At 47.0% G+C, this 13,946-nt stretch overlaps 1 protein-coding gene across 3 annotated transcripts in view; it reads left to right on the forward strand.

The window, feature by feature from the left end:
* Positions 1 to 8,480, forward strand: part of LOC138854256 (uncharacterized) — a 441,993-nt gene extending 433,513 nt beyond the window's left edge. For all 3 annotated transcript variants that reach the window (XM_070096315.1, XM_070096316.1, XM_070096314.1), the window contains one exon: positions 6,569 to 8,480. In XM_070096315.1, the coding sequence (XP_069952416.1) occupies positions 6,640 to 8,478 (1,839 nt within the window). In that variant the 5' untranslated portion in view covers positions 6,569 to 6,639 and the 3' untranslated portion in view covers positions 8,479 to 8,480. The remainder of the gene's footprint in view (positions 1 to 6,568) is intronic.
* Positions 8,481 to 13,946: the final 5,466 nt, after the last annotated feature.

A 13,946-nucleotide genomic window follows, 5' to 3' on the forward strand; every position in this document is an offset into this window, starting at 1 on the left:
GAAGTGGTGAATAATGCTTAGTGAGTGATGAGTAATATTGAGGAAGTGAGCAATTATGAGATGGGTTTGAGGTAGTGATGAGTGAAGTGGTGGTTCTGATGGTGGCCACACACAGCGAGATCAGTTGAGTACGACTTAACGTTAAGTTTACCTTACGATGCCCCCGAGACCTGGTCCCAGACCAGACCTCCTGGTTGCTGACCTGACTGACCGGGCTGCTGTTGCTGGCCACACGTATTTCATTACAGAATGGCTGATCATGAAGTGATTTGAGAAACTTATCCAATTCCCTCTTCAAGGCAACCAGAGGTTTCTTGGTAATTCTCTCTATGCACGACAGGAGGGCGTTGAAAAGTTGAGGACTTCTGACGCTTAGCGAGTTCTCTTAGTGTACTCATGGCACCCTTGGTTTTTATTGGATGTACTCTGCGCTGTCTGCCAAGTCTCTTGTTTCCATTCTTAGTTCCTCCAGGATATTCCAGGTGTAAATTATAAAGTGTTTTTCGTGCCTACGTTGTTAAGAATATAGTTGAAGGGACTTCAGGCGTCGCCAGTAGACTAGATGCTCAATTGTATATATGTGGACAGTGAAAGTATTTTGCACTGTTTGCCAAAAAACACAATTAAAAATAACTTTTTTTTTTTTGATAATTTTAACATTTTCATTAACATTAGAGATTCTTTTTTTCACTTGCTAATAATATACTTTCCTCTTCCACAGGTGAGCAGAGTAGGGCCAGAATAGGAAGGAAGGAAGACGGTAAGTGCCAGAGTGCCACACTTGTCACTCCTGTGAACCATGTAGGTAGGAACACAGGAGGACGATAAGTGCCCGGTTCTAGACCATGCCTCAAAGTCGATCAAGTCCTGATCAACCAGACTGTTCCTCCAGATCTCACGCTGTCTGACGTACGAACCACAGTTCGGATGGTCAGGAAGTGACTGGAGGAACCTGGAAGCAGCTAGAGGTTTGTTGGTAATGTCCCCTTATGTACGGAGGGAGGGCGTTGAAGAGTCAGGGACCTCTGACACTTCGAGTACTCTCTTAGTGTATTCATCGCGCCCCTGTTTTTTAGTGGAGGTATTTCGACCCGTCTACCATGTCTCTTGACATTCGGGAGAATAAAACTTACCCTCCATGGTTTCCGGTCCCACTCGTTCTCTGTTGTTTACAATTGCGGAATTAGCATTCCGTTAGTCTGTTATCACACAGTTTAAAGTGCTTGCGTTTGTGGTTGATTATTTGTAGTCACCGTTATGTGGCCTTTGTAGTACCGACATTACCATCACACTGACACCACCACCACACTGACACTACCACAACACTCACACCACCATCACCACCACCACCACACTCACACCACCATCACCATACTGACACCACCACCACACTGACACCACCACCACACTGACACTACCACCACACAGACACTACCACTACACTGACACTACCATCACATTGATACCACCACCACACTAACACTACTACCACACTGACGCTATCATTACACTGACACGTACCTCACTGACACGTACATAACTAGCACGTACATCACTGGCACGTACCTCACTGACACGTACATCACTGACACGAACTTCACGAGAGCTCCAGGTACGTCGGTGTCAGGAAATTTGAGCCAATGATCAGTACACCAGAGCGCTGCTCATCTTCCTTCTCTTCCTCCTCCTCCCCCTCTTCCTCCTCCTTCCTTCATTCTTCCGTCGTCTCTTCCTGTCTCCTCTTCCTCCCTCCCCTCCCCAGTGTGTGTGTTTGGTAATCACTGTTGCTCATGCTAATTGCTGGCAGTAAAACGTTTATTATGCTTCTTTATGGCCCTTTTAACACTGTTCCCAAATTAGTGGATGCTGCCATGAACTCTATGACGTCTGTTTCCCAACGTTTTCCCCAAGCTGACTTTGGCTAGAAAGTGTTGCGTCTCTTTACCAACGTTCCAGTACATGACATATGTGTGCTTAACCTTCATTCTCTCTCTCTCTCTCTCTCAATATATATATATATATATATATATATATATATATATATATATATATATATATATAAACACTGATCTCTGGCTGAAGGACACTCGAACCTACGAACCTTAGGACAAGGTACGCAGTGCTTTACCAATCTACCCACACTGGACCTAATTGGTAAAGCACTGCGTACCTTGTCCTAAGGTTCGTAGGTTCGAGTCTCCTTCAGCCAGAGATCAGTGTTTGTGTATATTTCGCATGCTCTCGCGAATTCCTTGCATATATATATATATATATATATATATATATATATATATATATATATATATATATATATATATATATATATATATGTCGTGCCGAATAGGCAGAACTTGCGATCTTGGCTTAAATAGCAACGCTCATCTTGCCATATAGGACAAGTGAAAATTTGTGTATGCAATAATTTCGCCAAAATCATTCTGAACCTAACGAAAAAATATATTTGATTGTGTTTGTTTAGCACTAAATTATTGTAAACGTATTTAAAATATATTTAGTTGGGTTAGGCTAAAATAAATTGCTCTTGTTATAATAAGGTTAGGTAAGTTTTCTAAGATTCTTTTGGTGCAAAATTAAAATTTTTTACATTAACGTTAATGAAAAAAATATATCTTCAAACGTATAAGAGAAAATTTCCGAAAGGCCTTAATTTTAAATGAGTTCTTGCTAATTGACCAGTTTTACATATTCGGCACGACATATATATATATATATATAAATATATATATATATATATATATATATATATATATATATATATATATATATATATATATATATTCACAGTAACAACACTGCGACTAGTGGGTCTCCAGGGAAGCTCACTAAAATTCCAAGACGCCTTAGTCCACTAGGCCATCAATGCTTCAGACATCAGGTGCTCAGTACCACTGGACATGTCGCCCGTGATGCGTAGCCATGGACGCTACAGGGCTAATTTCATTATTTATTTACTGAAGTATTTGTAAACATTCATCTCAGACCGGAGAAGACTTGAACCTGCGATCTTTGGGACAAAGTATACAGTACTGTACACACTATGCCAGACCAGACAATACTCTGGCGCCCAACCACGCTAGGCGATAGATCCAAAGCAGCCAAGACAAATTGCTCCTTCCAGTCACGGTACTGTGAATTGTTCCAGTTATGGTACTGTGAATTATTCCAGTCAGGGTATTGTGAATTGTTCCAGCCACAGTACTGTGATTTGCTCCAGACACATCAAGCCAATCAGATGCGGGGGTGAGGAGCGGTGCTTCGACCCCCCGCACATGCAACTTGGCGACACGGTAGATAACACCGTGCACCACACCTGGACCTAGTAGATGAATCTACCACTCAAAGGTGAATCTACCTCCTGTAGTAGATGAGTCTACTTCCTGTAGTAGAGTCTACCTCCTGTAGTAGATGAGTCTACCTCCAGTAGATGAGTCTACCTCCAGTAGATGAGTTTACCACTCATAGATGAGTCTACCTCCAGTAGATGAGTTTACCACTCATAGATGAGTCTACCTCCAGTAGATGAGTTTACCACTCATAGATGAGTCTACCTCCTGTAGATGAGTTTACCACTCATAGATGAGTCTACCTCCAGTAGATGAGTTTACCACTCATAGATGAGTCTACCTCCAGTAGATGAGTTTACCACTCATATATGAGTCTACCTCTTGCAGATGAGTTTACCACTCATAGATGAGCCTACCTCCTGCAGATGAGTCTACCTCCTGCAGATGAGTCTACCTCCTGCAGATGAGTCTACCAACAGCTACGCCTCTTCATGTTACTTTAACACCTCCTACTTTGATTATTTTCTTTAGAAAGTAATCATTACTTTATTTTCTTTAGAAATCATAATTACTTTATTTTCTTTAGAAAGTCAAATTTATTTATTTACTATTTTTTTCCTTTTTTTTGTAATTTAGTATATTTTTTAATGGTAAATTTTAATTTTAATTTTTTTCAATCGATTTTTTTACTTTGCTTTTCCTAATGTTTTTGTAGATAATTTAGGGACAGAAATTAGTGTATTGTTAATTTTATTTTGTTAATGTTAGTTTGAGATAATTTGTTGATTAGTGTAAATGGCTGTTGTTTTTTTTTATTTGCTTTTGTTTATGCTCGGTATATATGAGTTCTTTGAGACGTGTGGGAGCGACCAGATGTTAGGTGGTTATCCACCTGCCCTCCCTCACCCACCTACCTGGCCTCCCTCACCCACCTACCTGGCCTCCCTCACCCACCTACCTGGCCTTCCCTCACTCACCTACCTGGCCTCCCTCACCCACCTACCTGCCCTCCCTCACTCACCTACCTGGCCTCCCTCCCCCACCTACCTGGCCTTCCCTCACCCACCTACCTGGCCTCCCTCACCCACCTACCTGCCCTCCCTCACTCACCTACCTGCCCTCCCTCACTCACCTACCTGGCCTCCCTCACCCACCTACCTGGCCTCCCTCACTCACCTACCTGGCCTTCCCTCACCCACCTACCTGGCCTCCCTCACCCACCTACCTGCCCTCCCTCACCCACCTACCTGGCCTCCCTCACTCACCTACCTGGCCTCCCTCACCCACCTACCTGCCCTCCCTCACCCACCTACCTGGCCTCCCTCACTCACCTACCTGGCCTTCCCTCACCCACCTACCTGGCCTCCCTCACCCACCTACCTGCCCTCCCTCACTCACCTACCTGGCCTCCCTCACCCACCTACCTGGCCTTCCCTCACCCACCTACCTGGCCTCCCTCACCCACCTACCTGCCCTCCCTCACTCACCTACCTGGCCTCCCTCACTCACCTACCTGGCCTTCCCTCACCCACCTACCTGGCCTCCCTCACTCACCTACCTGGCCTTTCCTCACCCACCTACCTGGCCTCCCTCACCCACCTACCTGCCCTCCCTCACCCACCTACCTGCCCTCCCTCACACACCTACCTGGCCTCCCTCACCCACCTACCTGGCCTCCCTCACCCACCTACCTGCCCTCCCTCACCCACCTACCTGCCCTCCCTCACCCACCTACCTGCCCTCCCTCACCCACCTACCTGCCCTCCCTCACCCACCTACCTGGCCTCCCTCACCCACCTACCTGCCCTCCCTCACCCACCTACCTGGCCTCCCTCACCCACCTACCTACCCTCCCTTACCACTTACCTACCCTCCCTCACCACCTACCTACCTACCCTCCCTCACCATCTACCTATCCTACCTCATCACCTACCTACCCTCCTTCACCCAGCTACCTACCCTCGCTCACCACCTACCTACCCTCCCTCACCACCTACCTACCCTCCCTTACCACTTACCTACCCTCACTCACCACCTACCTACCCTCCCTCACCACCTACCTACCCTCACTCACCACCTACCTACCCTCCCTCACCACCTACCTACCCTCCCTCACCATCTACCTATCCTTCCTCATCACCTACCTACCCTCCTTCACCCAGCTACCTACCCTCCTTCACCCAGCTACCTACCCTCCCTCACTACCTACCTACCCTCCCTTATCACCTTCCTACCCCCAACCACCTATCTACCCTCCTCCACTTGCCTACCCTCCTTCACCACCTACCTACCTTCCGTCACTACCTACCTACCCTTCCTCACCACCTACCTACCCTCCCTCACCACCTACCTACCCTCCCTCACCACCTACCTACCCTCCCTCACTACCTTCCTACCCTCCCTCACCGTCTACCTATCCTTCTTCATCACCTACCTACCCTCCTTCACCCAGCTACCTACCCTCGCTCACCACCTACCTACCCTCCCTCACCACCTACCTACCCTCCCTCACCACCTACCTACCCTCTCTCACCACCTACCTACCCTCCCTCACCACCTACCTACCCTCTCTCACCACCTACCTACCCTCCCTCACCACCTACCTACCCTCCCTCACTACCTTCCTACCCTCCCTCACCATCTACCTATCCTTCCTCATCACCTACCTACCCTCCTTCACCCAGCTACCTACCCTCCCTCACCACCTACCTACCCTCCCTCACCACCTACCTACCCTCCCCCACCCACCTATCTACCCTCCCCCACCACCTACCTACCCTCCCCCACCACCTACCTACCCTCCCTCACCACCTACCTACCATCCCTCACCACCTACCTACCCTCTCTCACCACCTACCTACCCTCCCTCGCCACCTACCTACCCTCCCTCGCCACCTACTTACCCTCCCTCACTACCTACCTACCCTCCCTCACCACCTGCCTACCCTCCCTCACCACCTGCCTACCCTCCCTCATTCTTCTGCACCAGCTGTTTGATGGACCAGGTGTGTGATGGTACACACTTTTCTTCCTCACCTACATTCCCCTTACCTGCCTCCCCTCGCCTGCTATCTGGTCAGCCAGGAGTGTAGAAGCACTCATCACCCACCTCCGCCTTCCCCTCACCCTCCATCCCACTTCCCCTCATTCCACCTTCCCCTCACCACATGTCTGGTTGTCTTCCCATCTGCCTCACAGAGCCACTTGTACTACTCTGCTTTTTTTATGTTGCTTTAGTTTGTTTTGTTTCCCCTTTTGGGCAGGTGGCCACGGCAGGTGTGGCCCGGGCCCCGGCAGGCTGGAGTAGAGGTGGCCACGGCAGGTGTGGCCCAGTATGACGCTCAAGACCTGGCTCTCAGGTAGCCACGCCACCGCAGCCCACAAACACAAGAGCTCAGTCGACATTCTGTGCTCCCACGATGTTTCGAGCGCACCTAAGCTGGGACTCAGCAAGGCTCTCACCTCGATCCAGCCTGGTGACGTGACGCTACGTCGAGGCCTCAAGAACCCTTTCTCCACACTGACTAGAACTGGAGGTCGGGAATGGCGTGTTCGCAGCGTAGAAGATGTGGACGCGGAAGGCGGGGATTATGGCTTTCTTGAGTACTACTCCCTGAGGAGGACATCGTCCAGAGACACTGCTCTCACTGACCCTCGCCCTACTCTCACCTATGGCACCTGGAGTCGCCTCAATGGCACCTGGGGAAAATGGGCAGACCCCTGCCCTGCACAGTTTTATCCTGGCACGCTCGCCCCATGCGACAAATCAAACTGTAAACATGGTAGTGGGAATTATCGCCCTCGCACTTACCACTTAGATGACCCCTGGAGACCCGAGGACATGCGTACCTCCACCCCCCTGTCCTCGACGATGTCTTCAATCCACGACCCGCCAGCATCGTCCAGACTGCAGCACCAGCGCTCTCAACAACCACAACAAACTGAGAATGCCGGGGAAACTGCGAGACGCGGGATTACCAAGCGTAACTCACTCCTGTGGCGGCTGCGGCCCGATAGGTGGAGAGGTCCAGACTGTTCTTTGCGACGAGCACGCAGCCGGGATGACGGGCTTGACGTAAGCCGTGGGCGACGGAAAAGTGATCTAGGAGCTTCTCAGCCTGATTTATTGACCTCACACAGAGCTCCGAGTGAAAATGTGCGGTGTGACGTTCTTCCCCCGGCCCCGTTCTCCATTTTGCCTCCCACAACACGTCGTGCTGCCCACAGCGAGACGCTGCCTCGACGGTCACGTCACTCCAGTAAAGAAAACAGTACGAACACTCTCTTGGCACGAGGGCGCCGCTGGCTCCACGGTGCCAGCCTGGGCCGCGCTGACCGGGAAGAGTCAGAAATGGTGGTTCAGGCAGAGACTATGGTACCTCACAGAGTCTCCTCTGTTAATCACATGAGCAACATTGCCTGTAGAAATAATTACAAGAATACTCTGAGCAGTCCTGCTGTGAGTGGGCCTCACATGTTTGGAAGTTTAGGGCGAGAGGCTGGCGAGTGCGACCTCTGGCGACGCGGGAGGGCACGCTCTAGGCGGCCTCGTACATTCTACCTCTTAGAAGATTACCTCTCACCAGTGCGGAGTGCGGGAGTGGCCCCCGCCGGGGTTGTCCTCGACGAATACGTGAGCCACGGCCCTCGCTTCGTCTTCCATGAGTTGTCCAACGAGGCTCCCCAGCGACCCCTGCCGCCGACCCCAGAGTGGGACACACCCTCCCTGTCACCACCCTGCAGTCTCATGAACGGTCACCACCCTACACCCCTGCAGTACCACACCTCGCTCCATCACCCCAGCGGCCACGGGATCTTCATGGACACCATCATCCCCTCCCCAGAGAAGAGCTGTAGCTCCAGCATCTACTCCCCGGTATTCTCCCCGCGGGACTCCGGCTATCCGCGCTTTGTCACCCCGGAACTAGCACTGCCAGAGCTGGCACTACCTGAGCGGGCACCCCCGCCACTCTCTGGTCTGCCACCACCCACACACACCGTCTACAGCTACACACACAGCCACCGCAGTCTGGACTTACACAAGGTAAGGATGCTGCATCTCAGCTCTCACTTCAGGTACTACTTAAACAAGGTAAGGATGTGCATCTCAGCTTCTCACTTCAGATGCTACTTGGGCCATTCACCAAAAACCATTCACCAACAACCCAACTGATGAATAAGACGTGTCCAACACCTGGGTATCTTTATTGCCCAGACGTTACAGCAATAAAGATACCCAAGTGTTGCACATGTCTTATTTACCGACTTATTTTTATTTCATATCATCAGTAGGATGAAAATCATCCTTTCATTTGTTCTCCCTTCAAGGTGGTGCCAGATAGTGCCAGATGGTGCCAGATGATGCCAGGTGGTGCCAGATGGTGCCAGATAGTGCCAGATGATACCAGGTGTTGCTAGATGGTGCCAGGTGGCGCCAGATAGTGGCAGGTGGTGCCAGATGGTGCCAGGTGGTACCGTGATGCTCCTGAGGGACTCTTTACCCTAGGAATTGAAACCCCCCTCCCCCCTTCCTGACTGCCTTCCCCTTCTTCAGGAGCTATGTGGCCCCTTCAGGTTTAGCGCTTCCTCGTGAATATAATGATTTTATTGACAATCAAATATAAATATGAAATGGTGTCAGAAGTCACGCCCGTGACATACCAGGGGGCGTGACCTTCCTCTTCACCTCCTGATAGATAATTTTCCCGTTAGACAACTTTCCCATTAGATAATTTTCCCGATAGACCACTTTCCCGATAGATTACTTTTCCGATAGATCACTTTCCCGATAGATCACTTTCCCGATAGATCACTTTCCCGATAGATCACTTTCCCGATAGATCACTTTCCCGATAGATCACTTTCCCGATAGATCACTTTCCCGATTCATCACTTTCCCGATAGATTACTTTCCCGATAGATCACTTTCCCGATAGATCACTTTCCCGACAGATCACTTTACCGACAGACCGCTTTCCCGATATCTCACTTTCCTGATAGGTAATTTTCCCGATAGACCACTTTCCCAACAGACCACTTTCACGATAGATAATGTTCCCAACAGCCCACTTTCTCGATAGATCACTTTCCCGAGAGATAGTTTCCCGATAGATAACTTTCCCGATAGACCACTTTCCCGGCAGACCAATTTCCCGACAGGCCACTTTCCTGACAGACCACTTTCCCGACAGACCACTTTCCCGACAGACCACTTTCCCGATAGATCACTTTCCCGATAGATCACTTTCCCGATAGATCACTTTCCCGATAGATCACTTTCCCGATAGATCACTTTCCCGATAGATCACTTTCCCGATAGATCACTTTCCCGATAGCTCACTTTCCCGATAGATCACTTTCCCGATAGATCACTTTCCCGATAGATTACTTTCCCGATAGATCACTTTCCCGACAGATCACTTTACCGACAGACCGCTTTCCCGATATCTCACTTTCCTGATAGGTAATTTTCCCGATAGACCACTTTCCCAACAGACCACTTTCACGATAGATAATGTTCCCAACAGCCCACTTTCTCGATAGATCACTTTCCCGATAGATAGTTTCCCGATAGATAACTTTCCCGATAGACCACTTTCCCGGCAGACCAATTTCCCGACAGGCCACTTTCCTGACAGACCACTTTCCTGACAGACCACTTTCCCGACAGACCACTTTCCCGACAGACCACTTTCCCGACAGACCACTTTCCCGACAGACCACTTTCATCCCCTTAACTCCCCGTAATCTGCACTAAAAATACGGGAAAATTATACACCAGTAGAGAACAGAATTATTAATGACATTAATAATGGGAGTTTTGGGGGACACATAATTATTGTTAATTATATCACTTAAGATAAAGCTACGGGGAGGGACAATAATTTAATTATAATTGGGGATCATTGGTTAGGTTGGGTTTAAAGCCTATCGACTACACCAAAAAATCATTTAGGGATTACAATAAACTTTGTGTATACACACTGAGAGTCTTAGTATACACACTGAGAGTCTTAGTATACACACTGAGGGAGTCTTAGTATACACACTGAGAGTCTTAGTATACACACTGAGAGTCTTAGTATACACACTGAGAGTCTTAGTATACACACTGAGAGTCTTAGTATACACACTGAGAGTCTTAGTATACACACTGAGAGTCTTAGTATACACACTGAGAGTCTTAGTATACACACTGAGAGTCTTAGTATACACACTGAGGGAGTCTTAGTATACACACTGAGGGAATCTTAGTATACACACTGAGAGTCTTAGTATACACACTGAGAGTCTTAGTATACACACTAAGAGTCTTAGTATACACACTGAGTCTTAGTATACACACTGAGAGTCTTAGTATACACACTGAGAGTCTTAGTATACACACTAAGAGTCTTAGTATACACACTGAGAGTCTTAGTGTACACACTGAGAGAGTCTTAGTATACACACTGAGAGTCTTAGTATACACACTGAGAGTCTTAGTATACACACTGAGAGTCTTAGTATACACACTGAGAGTCTTAGTATACACACTGAGAGTCTTAGTGTACACACTGAGGGAGTCTTAGTATACACACTGAGAGTCTTAGTATACACACTGAGAGTCTTAGTATACACACTGAGAGTCTTAGTATACACACTGAGAGTCTTAGTATACACACTGAGAGTCTTAGTATACACACTGAGAGTCTTAGTGTACACACTGAGGGAGTCTTAGTATACACACTGAGAGTCTTAGTATACACACTGAGAGTCTTAGTATACACACTGAGAGTCTTAGTATACACACTGAGAGTCTTAGTGTACACACTGAGGGAGTCTTAGTATACACACTGAGAGTCTTAGTATACACACTGAGAGTCTTAGTATACACACTGAGAGTCTTAGTGTACACACTGAGGGAGTCTTAGTATACACACTGAGAGTCTTAGTATACACACTGAGAGTCTTAGTATACACACTGAGAGTCTTAGTATACACACTGAGGGAATCTTAGTATACACACTGAGAGTCTTAGTATACACTTTGAGGGAGTCTTAGTATACACACTGAGAGTCTTAGTATACACACTGAGGGAGTCTTAGTATACACACTGAGGGAGTCTTACTATACATACTGAGGGAGTCTTAATATACAGACTGAGTGTCTTAGTATACACACTGAGAGTCTTAGTATACACACTGAGGAAGTTTTAGTATACACACTGAGTGTCTTAGAATACAGACTGAGGAAGTCTTAGTATACACACTGAGAGTCTTAGTATACACACTGAGAGTCTTAGTATGCACACTGAGAGTCTTAGTATGCACACTGAGAGTCTTAGTATACTCACTGAGAGTCTTAGTATACACACTGAGGAAGCCTTAGTATACACACTGAGGAAGTTTTGGTATACACACTGAGAGTCTTAATATACACACTGAGAGTCTTAATATACACACTGGGGGAGTCTTAATATACACACTGAGGGAGTCTTAGTATTCACACTGAGGGAGTCTTAGTATACACACTGAGGGAGTCTTAGTATACACACTGAGGGAGTCTTAGTATACACACTGAGGGAGTCTTAGTATACACACTGAGGGAGTCTTAGTATACACACTGAGGGAGTCTTAGTATACACTGAGAATCTTAGTATACACACTGAGAATCTTAGTATACACACATTTCGTTAATGACTTGTAATAAACTGGTGTACTTGTGATATACCAGTGTACCTGAGATATACCAGTGTACCTGAGAAATACCAGTGCACCTTTGATATACCAGTGTACCTGTGATATACCAGTATACCTGTGATATACCAGTGTAACTGAAATATACCAATGAACCTGTGATATACCAGTGTACCTGTGATATACCGGTGTACCTGAGATATACCAGTGAACCTGTGATATACCAGTGTACCTGTGATATGCCAGTATACCAGTGATATACCAGTGTACCTGGGATATACCAGTGTACCTGTGGTATACCAGTGTACCTGTGATGTACCGAGGCCTTGCGCTGGTCTGATGACATTTGCAACCTTTGGATATATTTATTGATGAAACGCTTCGCCTTCACAGCAGGCTTCTTCACTCAAATGCAGGTGAACACACAGGTGGAAGCAGTTTTATCATGACCAGCCCATCACCAGTGATGAGAGGTGGCCAGTCAGCCCTTCAACCTGGCTTAACCTGTCCAGTGGCTTTAGATTTTGATTTTAACCTCCCAAACTGTTGTAATATTCGTTAAGACAGAGCCTTTACGGATCTAAAGCTTTCCCTGACCTGTTGGTACAAATTAGCCCTCCAAAGGTTAGGTTTAGATAATATTCGCCAGGAAACAAGACAAGTGTTTCCTGACGTGGGTCTCAGTCATATGATGACCCTCCACTAGAGTTTTCGGTCACCCCTATAAAAAATTAAGGTTATAATTATAACCAGTTATTTATAACCCTCCAAATTAAGCAGGCTGATAAAAAATATATGCTATCAAGACGTCTCACTGGGTCTCATGGACATGTGAAGTGACTCAGTTTGCAATAGTTACCCAAACACAAAACTCATTTTCTCTAAATAAACTTACATTTTCTGTATATCAAGTTTGTTAAGGTATAACTCGCCTGTGTCTTCCTGCCGACTGCAATTTTTATTGATAAGCAAGTTTATTCAGGTATACACAAATACATTTACATTGATTATTATACATAGCAGCATAGGTATTACGTAGGATAACACGAAAAGTTAGACAAAGTGACTTATCTGCACTGGGGTCCTTGTAATATCTTATTATTTATATGTTAGTAAGTACGTTTATTTAGGTACAGATGCACACTATGGTTAAAACTATGACCTGTAAGCCAGCTGAAGGCCTCGGTCAGATGACCAAAAGCTCCAACGGCGGGTCATCATATGACTAAGACCCGCGTCAGGAAACACTTGGCCTGTTTCCTGACAAACCTTACCTAACCCAACTTACACACGCTTACAGTTATACAAATTTAGGTGATTACAATTATCATACATATTAGCATATGTATAAACGCTTACAGTTATACAAATTTAGGTGATTACAATTATCATACATATTAGCATATGTATAAATTACCTCGGATAACCCAAAGAAAAAAAGTCAGACAAAATTACTTGTTTCCATTGGGGCATTTGTTCAGAAAGTAGATGACCTGTGGGTTTAGTCTCAAAATAGACAACACCTGAGTTTCATTCCCGGGAAGAGCGAGACATGAGCAAGCATCTTGGCACTTGTTAAAAGATAAGATAAGATAAGATTTCGTTCGGATTTTTAACCCCGGGGGGTTAGCCACCCAGGATAACCCAAGAAAGTCAGTGCGTCATCGAGGACTGTCTAACTTATTTCCATTGGGGTCCTTAATCTTGTCCCCCAGGATGCGACCCACACCAGTCGACTAACACCCAGGTACCTATTTGCTGCTAGGTGAACAGGACAATAGGTGTAAGGAAACGTGTCGAAATGTTTCCACCCGCCGGGAATCGAACCCGGGCCCTCCGTGTGTGAAGCGGGAGCTTTAGCCACCAGGCCACCGGGCTACAATTTGTAGTTTACGTGTAATACAGTACTGTCAAGCACAAAGAACGCCACCAACATGCATCAGCATTTCGGCCAGGCCCGGTG

The sequence above is a fragment of the Cherax quadricarinatus genome, chromosome 53 (genome assembly GCF_038502225.1).
Source record: "Cherax quadricarinatus isolate ZL_2023a chromosome 53, ASM3850222v1, whole genome shotgun sequence".
Taxonomy (NCBI): Eukaryota; Metazoa; Arthropoda; class Malacostraca; order Decapoda; family Parastacidae; genus Cherax; species Cherax quadricarinatus.